This window comes from Salmo salar, chromosome 02 (genome assembly GCF_965601325.2).
Source record: "Salmo salar chromosome 02, fSalSal1, whole genome shotgun sequence".
Classification (NCBI taxonomy): Eukaryota; Metazoa; Chordata; class Actinopteri; order Salmoniformes; family Salmonidae; genus Salmo; species Salmo salar.
Window position 1 is genome coordinate 6,084,346 of NC_138292.1, and position 19,630 is coordinate 6,103,975.

A 19,630-nucleotide genomic window follows, 5' to 3' on the forward strand; every position below is an offset into this window, starting at 1 on the left:
CTGTTCTGTAGCTCGGTGTTTGATTAGTAGGGTCTGTTAGAACTAGGTATAAGTTCTGTTGTCTGATTGAAGTGACTCACTGTCCACCACAGTAGGGCCTGTGAGAACTAGGTATAAGTTCTGTTGTCTGATTGAAGTGACTCACTGTCCACCACAGTAGGGCCTGTGAGAAATAGGTATAAGTTCTGTTGTCTGATTGAAGTGACTCACTGTCCACCACAGTAGGGCCTGTGAGAACTAGGTATAAGTTCTGTTGTCTGATTGAAGTGACTCACTGTCCACCACAGTAGGGCCTGTGAGAACTAGGTATAAGTTCTGTTGTCTGATTGAAGTGACTCACTGTCCACCACAGTAGGGCCTGTGAGAACTAGGTATAAGTCAGTGGCGGTTGGTGCCGTTGACGATGAGAGAGGACCATTTATTTTCTCATGAGCACGGCCTTATTTCTATTACAGCATATTGGATGACTGTCATTCATATTCCATTCACCCAGTTCAACGTAACAGTGATAGGTTTAGGCAACACCCATCATGAGGTTGATACAACCTAGTCTATGAATGAAAGATTACAATGTAGGTGCACACAGGTCGAGAGAAAATGTTTGGACAGACAGTGACACATTCATTACCTCCTTGAACACTCTTGCTTGCATCTAGCTGATCTAGGGTGTAATCATTAGTCCAACAGTTGCAAACGAGAGGTTTTACTGGACAAATTCAGGTATGTTTATCCCCGTTTCGTCCCGTTTAAGAATTTTTTTCCCAACAGAATCGGTGGAATGAATGCACGGCTGTTCATATGTAAACACAGTTCACATTCATAGCAGCCACGTTGTATTCTTTCCCACGTCTACACTCTCTCCTCCTCCTCTCACCTTTTCCCTTAGTTTGTGGACTTCAATGCACAACACATCAGCTGTATGTGACCAGGCTAAAAAACCTTTCCAAGCCAAACCATGTCATAGCTGCTACACACAGCCTACATCGTTGTCACCATATTAGCCAAATTATCATCCTAGTAAACAAAGCTAATAGAACTATTAGTAACACATGAGTAAACCCGCTACAATCATGCAGTAACTTTACAGTATACAGTCAGTTAGCAGTTTAGCAGTTACACTGGCGGGCCCCGTTGACAATACATTTGTAAAACCAAAAGTTTACCTTGACTTAGAAAGAGTTCCAGTGATGTGTGGGATAGCCAGCTAGCTAACATAGCATCCCTCTGTTTGAGCAGGGTGTTTGAGTAGGTTAAACTAGCTAGCTGCATTTGCTAGCCAAGTAAGTGAAATTGAAAAACACTCTCTCTCTTTGAGTCAACTACTCACCGTATTTTATGCACTGCAGTGCTAACTAGCTGTAGTTTATGCTTTCAGAACCAGATTTATTCTCTGATCCTGACAACATGTCAGTTCATGCTGCAAGAATTCTGATAGGTTGGAGGACGTCGTCCAGAAGTTGTCATAATTGCTGTGTAAGTCTATGGAAGGGGGTGAGAACCATGAGCCTCCTAGGTTTTGTATTGAAGTCAATATACAGAGGAGGGAAGCTAGCTGTCCTCTGGCTGCAACATGGTGCTTCCCTACAGAGTGCTGCTGAGGCTACTGTAAACCTTCATTGCAAAACAGTGTTTTAATAAATTATTTGGTGGCGTGAATATATTTAGCATAGTTTTATCTATAAAGGATAACTTAAAAAAAAAAAAAAAAGTTTTACAATTGACATTTTTATGAAATTCACTGAGGTTGGTCCTCCTCTGAAGAGGCTCCACTGGTATAAGTTCAGTTGTCTCACTGCATACTACAAACAATAGGTTTCTTCTTTCAAAAGAACAGCAGGACTCCATCAACGACTCCATGAGACATTTTCCCTGTAACAGCCAAAATGGGTTGTCTTGACAGGTAAATCTGGCTTCATTTGAACAGGACCACTTGAGTCCAGTCAACACAGTGTGCCAGACAGTGCTGCTGTCTGTGGTAAACACCAGTGAAGCCAAACTATAAAACGTTGCCGACTCCCCAGTCTAAAAAGAGCCCAGTGACTATAGTATCATGCTTACTGTTGAGGTACATTTCCACAATGGTTTCCTGAGGGGCCACCAGACATCAAAAGGCTATGCTGGCATTATAAAAAGGTCTCAGAGGCATCTGAAATCAATTAAGGTCGAAGTGTGGTCGAATTAGAGGAGAGATCTGACTTCAGAAGAGACTGCAGAAATGGTCTGTGGCTGGTAGGCAAAGAATCTCCACTTTAATATTCTCTAAAATACAACACAACGAAAGGCAGCTGACCGCAGCCGATGTCCCAACTGGCTCCCTATTCCCTGTATAGTGCACTACTTTTGATCAGAGCCCTAAGGGCCCTTTATTGGCCCTGGTCTAAAGTAGTGCACTATACAGGGAATAGGGGACCGTTTGGGTCTCACCCAATTAATGCCATCTCACTTCAGCTGAGGTTGAATGAAACACAGGAAAATCCATCCAAACTTTCACCACAGAGAGAATGAAATATACATCATGATTTATTCTCACGAAAAACAAAAACGGTTGACAAGAGAACTAGTTTATTTTGTACAACATAAAAGGTTTGTGGCGTGTACAGTAAATGTCACCTGGATGTTCTAAACCAAAAGCCAGATGTAAATGGCAGGACTAGTAACAGGACAGAAGAAGAAGAAGCCTAGCAACAGCCTTCTGATGGATCACTTCATCCTGTAGTCTTCAGGTCTGTAGATAGAACAACACGTACATTACAAATCAGTCACGTAGAACAGCAACATAGATGTCATCTCAATAGGAATAACCTGTATAATATAAGGTTGGATGAAATATCACCATGGTAAGTATCATATATGCAATACGGTCTTAAAGCAAAACAGAAGACAGTTATTACTAAGTAAAGTAGCTCTACTATTCACAACAAACAACTTTATATTGTATTACATTAGTATGTGTTGATGGTATTAGATTGAGACTATGTCGAGTGCCTGGTGAGTGTTGATGTGATGTCAGTCAGTGAATATTAACTAGGTCTTTAATAAAAAGGGCCAGGGATTGGTTTGACCTTGAACATCACCCGAGGTCAATTACATCCCTGGAATTCTAGGCCTGAATGGACTCACTGATTGGTTCTTAAGATTAGATCAGTAAACAGAGAAACACATCATTTATCACAATACAGTGTCCTGACAGGACTATATACTGATGACTGCTAGGGCTGAGTGTCCTGACAGGACTATATACTGATGACTGCTAGGGCTGACAGTGTCCTGACAGGACTATATACTGATGACTGCTAGGGCTGACAGTATCCTGACAGGACTATATACTGATGACTGCTAGGGCTGAGTGTCCTGACAGGACTATATACTGATGACTGCTAGGGCTGACAGTGTCCTGACAGGACTATATACTGATGACTGCTAGGGCTGACAGTATCCTGACAGGACTATATACTGATGACTGCTAGGGTGGACAGTATCCTGACAGGACTATATACTGATGACTGCTAGGGCTGACAGTGTCCTGACAGGACTATATACTGATGACTGCTAGGGCTGAGTGTCCTGACAGGACTATATACTGATGACTGCTAGGGCTGAGTGTCCTGACAGGACTATATACCGATGACTGCTAGGGTGGACAGTATCCTGACAGGACTATATACTGATGACTGCTAGGGTGGACAGTATCCTGACAGGACTATATACTGATGACTGCTAGGGTGGACAGTGTCCTGACAGGACTATATACTGATGACTGCTAGGGCTGAGTGTCCTGACAGGACTATATACTGATGACTGCTAGGGCTGACAGTGTCCTGACAGGACTATATACTGATGACTGCTAGGGCTGAGTGTCCTGACAGGACTATATACTGATGACTGCTAGGGTGGACAGTGTCCTGACAGGACTATATACTGATGACTGCTAGGGTGGACAGTGTCCTCACAGGACTATATACTGATGACTGCTAGGGCTGACAGTGTCCTGACAGGACTATACACTGATGACTGCGAGGGCGGACAGTGTCCTGACAAGACTATATACTGATGACTGCTAGGGTGGACAGTGTCCTGACAAGACTACATAAGGATGACTGCTAGGGTGGACAGTGTCCTGACAGGACTATATACTGATGACTGCTTGGGTGGACAGTGTCCTGACAGGACTATATACTGATGACTGCTTGGGTGGACAGTGTCCTGACAGGACTATATACTGATGACTGCTAGGGCGGACAGTGTCCTGACAGGACTATATAAGGATGACTGCTAGGGTGGACAGTGTCCTGACAGGACTATATACTGATGACTACGAGGGCGGACAGTGTCCTGACAGGACTATATACTGATGAGACTGCTAGGGTGGACAGTGTCCTGACAGGACTATATACTGATGACTGCTAGGGTGGACAGTGTCCTCACAGGACTATATACTGATGACTGCTAGGGCTGACAGTGTCCTGACAGGACTATATACTGATGACTGCTAGGGTGGACAGTGTCCTGACAGGACTATATACTGATGACTGCTAGGGTGGACAGTGTCCTCACAGGACTATATACTGATGACTGCTAGGGCTGACAGTGTCCTGACAGGACTATATACTGATGACTGCTAGGGTGGACAGTGTCCTCACAGGACTACATACTGATGACTGCTAGGGCTGACAGTGTCCTGACAGGACTATATACTGATGACTGCTAGGGTGGACAGTGTCCTGACAGGACTATATACTGATGACTGCTAGGGTGGACAGTGTCCTCACAGGACTATATACTGATGACTGCTAGGGCTGACAGTGTCCTGACAGGACTATATACTGATGACTGCTAGGGTGGACAGTGTCCTGACAGGACTATATACTGATGACTGCTAGGGTGGACAGTGTCCTGACAGGACTATATACTGATGACTGCTAGGGCTGGACAGTGTCCTGACAGGACTATATACTGATGACTGCTAGGGTGGACAGTGTCCTCACAGGACTATATACTGATGACTGCTAGGGCTGGACAGTGTCCTGACAGGACTATATACTGATGACTGCTAGGGTGGACAGTGTCCTGACAGGACTATATACTGATGACTGCTAGGGTGGACAGTGTCCTCACAGGACTATATACTGATGACTGCTAGGGCTGGACAGTGTCCTGACAGGACTATATACTGATGACTGCTAGGGTGGACAGTGTCCTCACAGGACTACTGATGACTGCAGGGTGGACGTGCCTGCAGGCTCGGCGCGGGTGGACAGTGTCCTGACAGGACTATATACTGATGACTGCTAGGGCGGACAGTGTCCTCACAGGACTATATACTGATGACTGCTAGGGCTGGACAGTGTCCTGACAGGACTATATACTGATGACTGCTAGGGCTGACAGTGTCCTCACAGGACTATATACTGATGACTGCTAGGGCTGGACAGTGTCCTGACAGGACTATATACTGATGACTGCTAGGGCTGGACAGTGTCCTCACAGGACTATATACTGATGACTGCTAGGGCTGACAGTGTCCTGACAGGACTATATACTGATGACTGCTAGGGTGGACAGTGTCCTGACAGGACTATATACTGATGACTGCTAGGGCTGACAGTGTCCTGACAGGACTATATACTGATGACTGCGGGGGCGGCCGCGGCCGGCGCGGGCGCGGCCGCGGCCGGCGCTAGGGCGGACAGTGTCCTGACAGGACTATATATGGATGACTGCTAGGGCTGACAGTGTCCTGACAGGACTATATACTGATGACTGCTAGGGTGGACAGTGTCCTCACAGGACTATATACTGATGACTGCTAGGGTGGACAGTGTCCTGACAGGACTATATACTGATGACTGCTAGGGCGGACAGTGTCCTGACAGGACTATATACTGATGACTGCTAGGGCTGACAGTGTCCTGACAGGACTATATACTGATGACTGCTGGGGTGGACAGTGTCCTGACAGGACTATATACTGATGACTGCTGGGGTGGACAGTGTCCTGACAGGACTATATACTGATGACTGCTAGGGCTGACAGTGTCCTGACAGGGCTATATACTGATGACTGCTAGGGTGAGATACACTGACGAGCAGAGTACTATGGGAAATGTAGTTTACAAAGTGGAGTTGTTGCCTCAAACAGATTCCCTCTTTTTACTCAGATTCCCATCTTTATAGAGAGGTTGACAGATAAATCACTGTTTTGTTTCCAAGTCTTGTGTCTTGATAATTAAAATGTTTTCTACCATCAATTACATTTTGGTGTTATTGTCCCTTTGGCGTTTTCTTTCTGTAGTGAATGTTGAGTGTTCCTTGAACACGGTGTTACTGTAAAGAATGAAACTTGTAGCCGACTCCCTATTTTAAAATGGCAACCACCTGAGGTGATGTTTCACCCACCAGACATCACACTATTCATCTCAACCTTTTCATTTCAAAGAAAAGGACCGTCTATGCTCAAGTCTTTGGCAAGAAGAAAAAACATCTTTAAAAGGGATTGTTAACAAGTTTCATAAAGTCTCCTCCTTTAAGTTGGTCTTCGTATTAAAAACAGCACTTCTCAGCTGCATAAAAAACACATAAAATTATAAAATACAGCTTTAGGACACATGTTCTGCTCTTACCTTGAATGACACGTTCCAAAATGGCACCCTGTTCCCTTTATAAAGGGCCCAGGTCAAAAGTAGGGCACTACATAGGGAAAAGGGTGCCCTTTGGGACACGGCCTTTGTGTAATGTCATGAGAAGGGTAGGACTGGGACAATTAACTTGGGATTGATGACATGCGCACGCAAAGTGAGGGGAATGAAATAAAAGGCTACATTTCCTCACTAGATGGAAAACGGGAGGGTCGTGAGAAAAGTTAATTTAATCTTCTTTTGGAAAATATTTCTCGCTAACCAAAAAAAGAAATTGCATGAATGTGATTAATTTGAGTGATCTGGGTTAGCTACAGGGTTAGTGTTGATTGAAATGTAGGCTACCTTATAAGTATGATACATATGTCTAGACGGGCTTTTCACCCGCTTCCCTTTTCACTTTGAAATGGAGGATTATATAGATCAGGCTGGAAAAACATGAATTTAATACATATACATTCCAGACGGAAAGGCAATCAACTGGGAAAACACGAACGGTTAAAGGTATATCCTTTCTATAGTTAGTGACTGTACGTCTGTGGGGCTCCTCGTTCCCTCCTATGTAGGGGAATAGAGGAGGGGTGAATAGAGAAGGGGTGAAGAGAGGAGGGATGAAGAGAGGAGGGATGAAGAGAGGAGGGATGAAGGGGTGAATAGAGAAGGGGTGAAGAGAGGAGGGATGAAGGGGTGAATAGAGAAGGGGTGAAGAGAGGAGGGATGAAGGGGTGAATAGAGAAGGGGTGAAGAGAGGAGGGATGAAGGGGTGAATAGAGAAGGGATGAAGGGGTGAATAGAGGAGGGATGAGTAGAGGAGGGATGAAGGGGTGAGTAGAGGAGGGATGAAGGGGTGAATAGAGGAGGGTTGAAGGGGTGAATAGAGTAGGGATGAGTAGAGGAGGGATGAAGGGGTGAGTAGAGGAGGGATGAGTAGAGGAGGGATGAAGGGGTGAGTAGAGGAGGGATGAAGGGATGAATAGAGGGGTGAAGTGATGAACAGATGAGGGATGAAGGGGTGAGTAGAGGAGTGATGAGGGGGTGAGTAGAGGAGGGATGAAGGGATGAATAGAGAAGGGGTGAGTAGAGGAGGGATGGAGGGGTGAGTAGAGGAGGGGTGAATGAGTGAATAGAGAAGGGGTGAATAGAGGAGGGATGAAGGGGTGAACAGAGGAGGGATGAAGGAGTGAATAGAGGAGGGATGAAGTGGTGAATAAAGGAGGGATAAAGGGATGAATAGAGGGGTGAAGTGATGAACAGATGAGGGATGAAGGGGTGAGTAGAGGAGGGATGAAGGGGTGAGTAGAGGAGGGGTGAATGAGTGAATAGAGAAGGGGTGAGTAGAGGAGGGATGAAGGGGTGAATAGAGGGATGAAGGGGTGAATAGAGGAGGGGTGAATAGAGGAGGGATGAAGGGGTGAATAGAGGAGGGATGCAGGGGTGAATAGAGGGATGAAGGGGTGAATAGAGGAGGGGTGAATAGAGGAGGGATGAAGGGGTGAATAGAGGAGGGATGAAGGGGTGAATAGAGGAGGGATGAAGGGGTGAATAGAGGAGGGATGAAGGGGTGAGTAGAGGAGGGATGAAGGGATGAATAGAGGAGGGATGAAGGGGTGAATAGAGGAGGGATGAAGGGGTGAATAGAGGAGTGAGTAGAGGTGGGATGAAGGGGTGAGTAGAGGAGGGATGAAGGGGTGAATAGAGGAGGGATGAAGAGGTGAGTAGAGGAGGGATGAAGGGGTGAATAGAGGAGGGATGAAGGGGTGAGTAGAGGTGGGATGAAGAGGTGAGTAGAGGAGGGATGAAGGGGTGAATAGAGGAGGGATGAAGGGGTGAATAGAGGAGGATTGAAATGTCACCGTGCCAACAGTAAACTGTTTAATCTACAGTGTTTTATGAATGACATATACATTGCAATCCCCCGAACCTCTCCCAACCCTCCAACTCAAAACCCACTCACAGTGCAGAGGTAGGCCCATTCAGGCTTGCAGTGGAGTAGTATAGACTATCAATCAGACCTGGCTATGTCTCACCATGGAGAAGACAGGCCAGAGTAGCCTATGGATCAGACCTGGCTATATCTCACCATGGAGAAGACAGGCCAGAGTAGCCTATGGATCAGACCTGGCTATATCTCACCATGGAGAAGACAGGCCAGAGTAGCCTATGGATCAGACCTGGCTATATCTCGCCATGGAGAAGACAGGCCAGAGTAGCCTATGGATCAGACCTGGCTATAGCTCACAGGGTAGGAATGCCTATGGTTCAAGCCTGCTTGACTGGCCATCCTTCTCTCTGGAGAAACAAAGGCAGCCTATAGCTATAGCAGCCTGCGTTTCAGGGCAGGTCTAGCGATCCATTCTTCACAGTGAGGCCACAGTATAGCAGCCTGTGGTTCAGGGCAGGTCTAGCGATCCATCCTTCACAGTGAGGCCACAGTATAGCAGCCTGTGGTTCAGGGCAGGTCTAGCGATCCATCCTTCACAGTGAGGCCACAGTATAGCAGCCTGTGGTTTAGGGCAGGTCTAGCGATCCATCCTTCACAGTGAGGCCACAGTATAGCAGCCTGTGGTTTAGGGCAGGTCTAGTGATCCATCCTTCACAGTGAGGCCACAGTATAGCAGCCTGTGGTTTAGGGCAGGTCTAGTGATCCATCCTTCACAGTGAGGCCACAGTATAGCAGCCTGTGGTTCAGGGCAGGTCTAGTGATCCATCCTTCACAGTGAGGCCACAGTCTAGCAGCCTGTGGTTCAGGGCAGGTCTAGCAAGCCATCCTTCACAGTGAGGCCACAGTATAGCAACCTGTGGTTCAGGGCAGGTCTAGCAAGCCATCCTTCACAGTGAGGCCAGAGTATAGCAGCCTGTGGTTTAGGGCAGGTCTAGCAAGCCATCCTTCACAGTGAGGCCACAGTATAGCAGCCTGTGGTTCAGGGCAGGTCTAGCTAACCATCCTTCACAGCGAGGCAGCCTCCCTAGCTACAGTATAGCTCACAGTGGGATAGAAATGAAGGCCACAGTATAGCAGGCTATGTTTCAGGGCAGGGAGGCTGGCAGACCATCCCTCACAGTGACTGAGCCTGGCACCGTAGCCTTGGCTGGGCACCGTGCCTCACCACATTAACAAAAGTGGAAAAGTGCCACTGAATCAGGGGCAGGGCTACTCACTGAGACACATCATACATCACCCCTGGAGGAGAATATAGTGACTGGCTGTCTCAACCCGCCACGGACTACATGTGGTAAATACATATTTATGATAATGCCAATCCCATTTCTATTAGGCTTACCGGGGCTTGCAAATCTAACCAGACTATTTATTCAGAGATTGTTTACACTGAGCCACAGAGGCAGTCAGTGAGAATGTCTGAGCAAAAACCAGCCACTATTCAGAGTGGATTCCACAAACCATAGAGCAGACCCATCTCAGTAGATTGCAGAGGGATGACAATGAGACAAATTGCAACTAGGACATCAACAGCATGATGCTATCCTAGCTATAGAACTAGGGCAACAACAACATGATGCTATCCTAGCTATAGAACATCAACAACATGATGCTATCCTAGCTATAGAACTAGGACAACAACAACATGATACTATCCTAGCTATAGAACTAGGACATCAACAACATGATGCTATCCTAGCTATAGAACTAGGACAACAACAACATGATGCTATCCTAGCTATAGAACTAGAACATCAACAACATGATGCTATCCTAGCTATAGAACTAGGACAACAACATGATGCTATCCTAGCTATAGAACTAGGACAACAACAACATGATACTATCCTAGCTATAGAACATCAACAACATGATGCTATCCTAGCTATAGAACATCAACAACATGATGCTATCCTAGCTATAGAACTAGGACAACAACAACATGATACTATCCTAGCTATAGAACTAGGACATCAACAACATGATGCTATCCTAGCTATAGAACTAGGACATCAACAACATGATGCTATCCTAGCTATAGAACTAGGACAACAACAACATGATGCTATCCTAGCTATAGAACTAGGACATCAACAACATGATGCTATCCTAGCTATAGAACATCAACAACATGATGCTATCCTAGCTATAGAACTAGGACATCAACAACATGATGCTATCCTAGCTATAGAACTAGGACAACAACAACATGATGCTATCCTAGCTATAGAACTAGGACAACAACAACATGATGCTATCCTAGCTATAGAACATCAACAACATGATGCTATCCTAGCTATAGAACTAGGACATCAACAACATGATGCTATCCTAGCTATAGAACTAGGACATCAACACATGATGCTATCCTAGCTATAGAACATCAACAACATGATGCTATCCTAGCTATAGAACTAGGACATCAACAACATGATGCTATCCTAGCTATAGAACTAGGAATCAACAACATGATGCTATCCTAGCTATAGAACATCAACAACATGATGCTATCCTAGCTATAGAACTAGGACATCAACAACATGATGCTATCCTAGCTATAGAACTAGGACAACAACAACATGATGCTATCCTAGCTATAGAACATCAACAACATGATGCTATCCTAGCTATAGAACATCAACAACATGATGCTATCCTAGCTATAGAACTAGGACATCAACAACATGATGCTATCCTAGCTATAGAACTAGGACATCAACAACATGATGCTATCCTAGCTATAGAACTAGGACATCAACAACATGATGCTATCCTAGCTATAGAACTAGGACATCAACAACATGATGCTATCCTAGCTATAGAACTAGGACATCAACAACATGATGCTATCCTAGCTATAGAACTAGGACATCAACAACATGATGCTATCCTAGCTATAGAACTAGGACATCAACAACATGATGCTATCCTAGCTATAGAACATCAACAACATGATGCTATCCTAGCTATAGAACATCAACAACATGATGCTATCCTAGCTATAGAACTAGGACATCAACAACATGATGCTATCCTAGCTATAGAACTAGGACATCAACAACATGATGCTATCCTAGCTATAGAACATCAACAACATGATGCTATCCTAGCTATAGAACTAGGACAACAACAACATGATGCTATCCTAGCTATAGAACATCAACAACATGATGCTATCCTAGCTATAGAACTAGGACATCAACAACATGATGCTATCCTAGCTATAGAACTAGGACATCAACAACATGATGCTATCCTAGCTATAGAACTAGGACATCAACAACATGATGCTATCCTAGCTATAGAACATCAACAACATGATGCTATCCTAGCTATAGAACTAGGACATCAACAACATGATGCTATCCTAGCTATAGAACTAGGACATCAACAACATGATGCTATCCTAGCTATAGAACTAGGTCAACAACATGATGCTATCCTAGCTATAGAACTAGGACATCAACAACATGATGCTATCCTAGCTATAGAACATCAACAACATGATGCTATCCTAGCTATAGAACATCAACAACATGATGCTATCCTAGCTATAGAACTAGGACATCAACAACATGATGCTATCCTAGCTATAGAACATCAACAACATGATGCTATCCTAGCTATAGAACATCAACAACATGATGCTATCCTAGCTATAGAACATCAACAACATGATGCTATCCTAGCTATAGAACTAGGACATCAACAACATGATGCTATCCTAGCTATAGAACATCAACAACATGATGCTATCCTAGCTATAGAACATCAACAACATGATGCTATCCTAGCTATAGAACTAGGACATCAACAACATGATGCTATCCTAGCTATAGAACTAGGACATCAACAACATGATGCTATCCTAGCTATAGAACTAGGACATCAACAACATGATGCTATCCTAGCTATAGAACTAGACATCAACAACATGATGCTATCCTAGCTATAGAACTAGGACAACAACAACATGATGCTATCCTAGCTATAGAACTAGGACATCAACAACATGATGCTATCCTAGCTATAGAACTAGGACATCAACAACATGATGCTATCCTAGCTATAGAACTAGGACAACATGATGCTATCCTAGCTATAGAACAAGGACAACATGATGCTATCCTAGCTATAGAACTAGGACAACATGATGCTATCCTAGCTATAGAACTAGGACATCAACAACATGATGCTATCCTAGCTATAGAACTAGGACATCAACAACATGATGCTATCCTAGCTATAGAACTAGGACATCAACAACATGATGCTATCCTAGCTATAGAACTAGGACATCAACAACATGATGCTATCCTAGCTATAGAACTAGGACATCAACAACATGATGCTATCCTAGCTATAGAACATCAACAACATGATGCTATCCTAGCTATAGAACTAGGACATCAACAACATGATGCTATCCTAGCTATAGAACTAGGACATCAACAACATGATGCTATCCTAGCTATAGAACTAGGACATCAACAACATGATGCTATCCTAGCTATAGAACTAGGACATCAACAACATGATGCTATCCTAGCTATAGAACTAGGACATCAACAACATGATGCTATCCTAGCTATAGAACTAGGACATCAACAACATGATGCTATCCTAGCTATAGAACTAGGACATCAACAACATGATGCTATCCTAGCTATAGAACTAGGACATCAACAACATGATGCTATCCTAGCTATAGAACTCAACAACATGATGCTATCCTAGCTATAGAACTAGGACATCAACAACATGATGCTATCCTAGCTATAGAACTAGGACATCAACAACATGATGCTATCCTAGCTATAGAACTAGGACATCAACAACATGATGCTATCCTAGCTATAGAACTAGGACATCAACAACATGATGCTATCCTAGCTATAGAACTAGGACATCAACAACATGATGCTATCCTAGCTATAGAACTAGGACATCAACAACATGATGCTATCCTAGCTATAGAACATCAACAACATGATGCTATCCTAGCTATAGAACTAGGACATCAACAACATGATGCTATCCTAGCTATAGAACTAGGACATCAACAACATGATGCTATCCTAGCTATAGAACTAGGACATCAACAACATGATGCTATCCTAGCTATAGAACTAGGACATCAACAACATGATGCTATCCTAGCTATAGAACTAGACATCAACAACATGATGCTATCCTAGCTATAGAACTAGACATCAACAACATGATGCTATCCTAGCTATAGAACATCAACAACATGATGCTATCCTAGCTATAGAACTAGGACATCAACAACATGATGCTATCCTAGCTATAGAACTAGGACATCAACAACATGATGCTATCCTAGCTATAGAACTAACAACATGATGCTATCCTAGCTATAGAACAGGACATCAACAACATGATGCTATCCTAGCTATAGAACTAGGACATCAACAACATGATGCTATCCTAGCTATAGAACTAGGACATCAACAACATGATGCTATCCTAGCTATAGAACTAGGACATCAACAACATGATGCTATCCTAGCTATAGAACATCAACACATGATGCTATCCTAGCTATAGAACTCAACAACATGATGCTATCCTAGCTATAGAACTAGGACATCAACAACATGATGCTATCCTAGCTATAGAACTAGGACATCAACAACATGATGCTATCCTAGCTATAGAACTAGGACATCAACAACATGATGCTATCCTAGCTATAGGACATCAACAACATGATGCTATCCTAGCTATAGAACTAGGACATCAACAACATGATGCTATCCTAGCTATAGAACTAGGACATCAACAACATGATGCTATCCTAGCTATAGAACTAGGACATCAACAACATGATGCTATCCTAGCTATAGAACTAGGACATCAACAACATGATGCTATCCTAGCTATAGAACTAGGACATCAACAACAAGATGCTATCGTAGCTATAGAACTAGGACATCAACAACATGATGCTATCCTAGCTATAGAACTAGGACATCAACAACATGATGCTATCCTAGCTATAGAACTAGGACATCAACAACATGATGCTATCCTAGCTATAGAACTAGGACATCAACAACATGATGCTATCCTAGCTATAGAACTAGGACATCAACAACATGATGCTATCCTAGCTATAGAACTAGGACATCAACAACATGATGCTATCCTAGCTATAGAACTAGGACATCAACAACATGATGCTATCCTAGCTATAGAACTAGGACATCAACAACATGATGCTATCCTAGCTATAGAACTAGGACATCAACAACATGATGCTATCCTAGCTATAGAACATCAACAACATGATGCTATCCTAGCTATAGAACTAGGACATCAACAACATGATGCTATCCTAGCTATAGAACTAGGACATCAACAACATGATGCTATCCTAGCTATAGAACTAGGACATCAACAACATGATGCTATCCTAGCTATAGAACTAGGACATCAACAACATGATGCTATCCTAGCTATAGAACTAGGACATCAACAACATGATGCTATCCTAGCTATAGAACTAGGACATCAACAACATGATGCTATCCTAGCTATAGAACTAGGACAACAACAACATGATGCTATCCTAGCTATAGAACTAGGACATCAACAACATGATGCTATCCTAGCTATAGAACATCAACAACATGATGCTATCCTAGCTATAGAACATCAACAACATGATGCTATCCTAGCTATAGAACTAGGACATCAACAACATGATGCTATCCTAGCTATAGCAGACATCAACAACATGATGCTATCCTAGCTATAGAACATCAACAACATGATGCTATCCTAGCTATAGAACTAGGACATCAACAACATGATGCTATCCTAGCTATAGAACTAGGACAACAACAACATGATGCTATCCTAGCTATAGAACATCAACAACATGATACTATCCTAGCTATAGAACTAGGACATCAACAACATGATGCTATCCTAGCTATAGAACTAGGACATCAACAACATGATGCTATCCTAGCTATAGAACTAGGACATCAACAACATGATGCTATCCTAGCTATAGAACTAGGACATCAACATCATGATGCTATCCTAGCTATAGAACTAGGACATCAACAACATGATGCTATCCTAGCTATAGAACTAGGACATCAACAACATGATGCTATCCTAGCTATAGAACATCAACAACATGATGCTATCCTAGCTATAGAACTAGGACATCAACAACATGATGCTATCCTAGCTATAGAACTAGGACATCAACAACATGATGCTATCCTAGCTATAGAACTAGGACAACAACAACATGATGCTATCCTAGCTATAGAACTAGGACAACAACAACATGATGCTATCCTAGCTATAGAACTAGGACATCAACAACATGATGCTATCCTAGCTATAGAACTAGGACAACAACAACATGATGCTATCCTAGCTATAGAACTAGGACAACAACATTATGCTATCCTAGCTATAGAACTAGGACATCAACAACATGATGCTATCCTAGCTATAGAACTAGGACTACGTACAGTAGTCGTTATTGTGATAGTTCTATTCTCCTCTCCTGCTGTGGAAACCAACTAGAAGAGTGATTTCTCTCCTCAGTGCTGGCGGCCGAACACTCCCCTATTCTCACACACAGACACCACCGACTCAGTTCTCAGTCTCCTCCTGTTAACGCCCTGTAACCACTACACCTGTTAACGCCCTGTAACCACTACACCAGTTAACCTCTCTGGGGTATGTGGGACGCTAGCGTCCACCCGCGGGACACACTATTCAACAGACAGTGAAATAGCAGGGCGCCAAATTCAAAACAACAAAAATCTCATTATTCAAATTTCTCAAACAAACAGCTATTATATCCCATTTTAAAGATACACTTCTCGTTAATCCAACCACATTGTCCGATTTCAAAAAGGCTTTACGGCGAAAGCATATCATTAGATTATGTAAGGACAGCGCCGAGACAAGAAAAACCACACAGCCATTTTCCAAGCAAGGAGAGGCGTCACAAAAACCAGAAATACAGCTAAAATGAATCAATAACCTTTGATGATCTTCATCAGATGGCACTCATAGGACTTCATGTTACACAATACATGTATGTTTTGCTTGATAAAGTTCATATTTATAGAAAGAAAAAAAAACATTTTACATTGGCGTGTAATGTTCAGAAATGTTTTGCCTCCCAAAACTTCCGGTGAATGAGCACATAAATTTACAGAAATACTCATCATAAACGTTGATAAAATATTCAACTCTTTTTCAAAGAATTATAGATACACTTCTCCTTAATGCAACCGCTGTGTCAGATTTCAAAAAAGCTTTACAGCGAAAGCACACTTTCAAATAATCTGAGTACGGCGCTCAGTCACAAAACCACACTCGCCATTTTGTGGAGTCAACAAAACTCAGAAATAGCATTATAAATATTCACTTACCTTTGATGATCTTCATCGGAATGCACTCCCAGGAATCCCAGTTCCACAATAAATGTTCATTTGTTTTGATGAAGTCCATCCTTTATGTCCAAATATCTCCTTTTTGTTTGCGCGTTCAGTTGAGTTATTCAAATCCACTGTGCTCGCGCAGTTAGTTCAGACGAATAGTCAAAAAAGTTATATTACAGCTCGTAGAAACATGTCAAATGATGTATAGAATCAATCTTTAGGATGTTTTTATCATAAACCATAATATTCCAACTGGACGATTCCTTTGTCTTCAAAAAAGAAAAGGAACACAGCTAACTCTCACGGGAGTGCCATATCATTTTCTCAGTCATCTGACTCCATATGCTCTTATTCTCTCCCCATTCACAGTAGAAGCATGAAACAACGTTCTAAAGACTGTTGACATCTAGTGGAAGCCTTAGGAAGTGCAAAATGACCCCATTGACACTGTATACTGGATAGGGAATCACTTGAAAAACTACAAACCTCAGATTTCCACACTTCATGGTTGGATTTTTTCCTCAGGTTTTTGCCTGCCATATGAGTTCTGTTATACTCACAGACATCATTCAAACAGTTTTAGAAACTTCTGAGTGTTTTCTATCCAAATCAACTAATAATATGCATATCTTAGCTTCTGGGACTGAGTAGCAGGCAGTTTACTCCGGGCACGCTTTTCATCCGGATGTCAAAATACTGCACCCTACACTAGAGAAGTTAACGCCCTGTAACCACTACACCAGTTAACACCCTGTAACCACTACACCAGTTAACACTCTATAAACACTACATCAAGTCACTGTTAAGCTTCATTTCTCACTTCTGTGTTATTCCAAGCGAGTTATAGCTGCAGCCCATTTGAGTATGTGTGATCAGAATCAAACACAACAAACTCCCCACCCAGTAGGCAAAACATTACACTACAAGAATTATGTCACGTAATTCTGGAATTTCGCAGTTTTCTATCAGATTGAAAACTCCCATTTCCTTCAATTACAGACAGGAAGTAATGTAGTGGCTGTTCTGTCCGTCTCATTATCACGTCAGTACTTCCTGTATGATATGTTTTAATGGACACGCTCCGTAGGGTCGTCCTGACCAATCACTGCTGTGGTTATTAGAGAGAGAACCCATATAAACATACTGCTCTCTAAAACCCTCCTCGGTTCCACTGCTCATTGGGATGAATTACTGGCCTCAAAAGTTAGCATGAATTCAATTACAGAGTACTTCTATAGTACTTCAATACAACTTTAAAAAGGAACGATCTTAAGTGCATTAACACACGTGGGGTATCAGTGTTTGAAAGTGTCTGTCTGTCTGTCTGTCTGTCTGTCTGTCTGTCTGTCTGTCTGTCTGTCTGTCTGTCTGTCTGTCTGTCTGTCTGTCTGTCTGTCTGTCTGTCTGTCTGTGTTTATTTAATGAGAGGTCAGTCCCTGGCTCAGACCACCATTACCCCTCATTGAGCCACACCCTTACTTAACTCTATAGGAACGTGACCGATCACGTTTCAACATGCCGTGCTCTTTATAATAATGGAATCATTTGTCAGCCCGGTAACAAGAACCCGTTTCTCACATCAATAAAGACCACAGGAACACGGTGCTATACTGTTTCCATCCTTACTTACCGGCACAGAAGTAGGTTTCACACGAACACACACAAAAATGTTTTATCCCGTTCTTCACTAAATAATTATTTTGGGTTTCTACTAGTTATTTGAATGTTTGTGGTAAGCTAAAGCTAGCGTAGCATTTAGGTCATAAAATGCTTAGAGATTTGTCCGCTCTTGTAGAGAGCAGTATCATAAGGCATTTAACTGCGTCACGGCTGATATGAATAGCAGGCTGTGGACTGAGGAACAATGGATCAGTGCCATGACCGAAGGATCACAGCAGTCTGTAATAGAACTATGGTATGTGTCTATAAACCAGGCTGTTCCACTATAAACCAGTCTGTTCCACTATAAACAAGTCTGTTCCACTATAAACCAGGTTGTTCCTCTATAAACCAGGCTGTTCCTCTATAAACCAGGCTGTTCCTCTATAAACCAGGCTGTTCTAAATGTGTCTGTTCCACTATAAACCAGGCTGTTCCTCTATAAACCAGGCTGTTCCACTATAAACCAGGCTGTTCCACTATAAACCAGGCTGTTCTAAATGTGTGTTCCTCTATAAACCAGACTGTTCTAAATGTGTCTGTTCCTCTATAAACCAGGCTGTTCTAAATGTGTCTGTTCCTCTATAAATCCGGCTGTTCCTCTATAAACCAGACTGTTCTAAATGTGTCTGTTCCTCTATAAACCAGGCTGTTCCTCTATAAACCAGGCTGTGCCTCTATAAACCAGGCTGTTCTAAATGTGTCTGTTCCTCTATAAACCAGGCTGTTCTAAATGTGTCGGTGCCTCTATAAACCAGGCTGTACGTCTATAAACCAGTCTGTTCTAAATGTGTCTGTTCCTCTATAAACCAGGCTGTTCCTCTATAAACCAGGCTGTTCTAAATGTGTCTGTTCCTCTATAAACCAGACTGTTCCTCTATAAACCAGGCTGTTCTAAATGTGTCTGTTCCTCTATAAACCAGGCTGTTCCTCTATAAACCAGGCTGTTCTAA

General features: G+C 42.9%; 1 protein-coding gene across 1 annotated transcript in view; it reads right to left on the minus strand.

Moving 5' to 3' along the window:
* Nucleotides 1–2,545: 2,545 nt before the first annotated feature.
* The window catches only part of LOC106606163 (large ribosomal subunit protein uL13m), a 39,171-nt gene continuing 22,086 nt past the window's right edge, over nucleotides 2,546–19,630 (minus strand). The window contains exon 7 of the mRNA XM_082959267.1: nucleotides 2,546–2,725. Coding sequence (XP_082815393.1) covers nucleotides 2,701–2,725 — 25 coding nt within the window. The 3' untranslated portion in view covers nucleotides 2,546–2,700. The remainder of the gene's footprint in view (nucleotides 2,726–19,630) is intronic.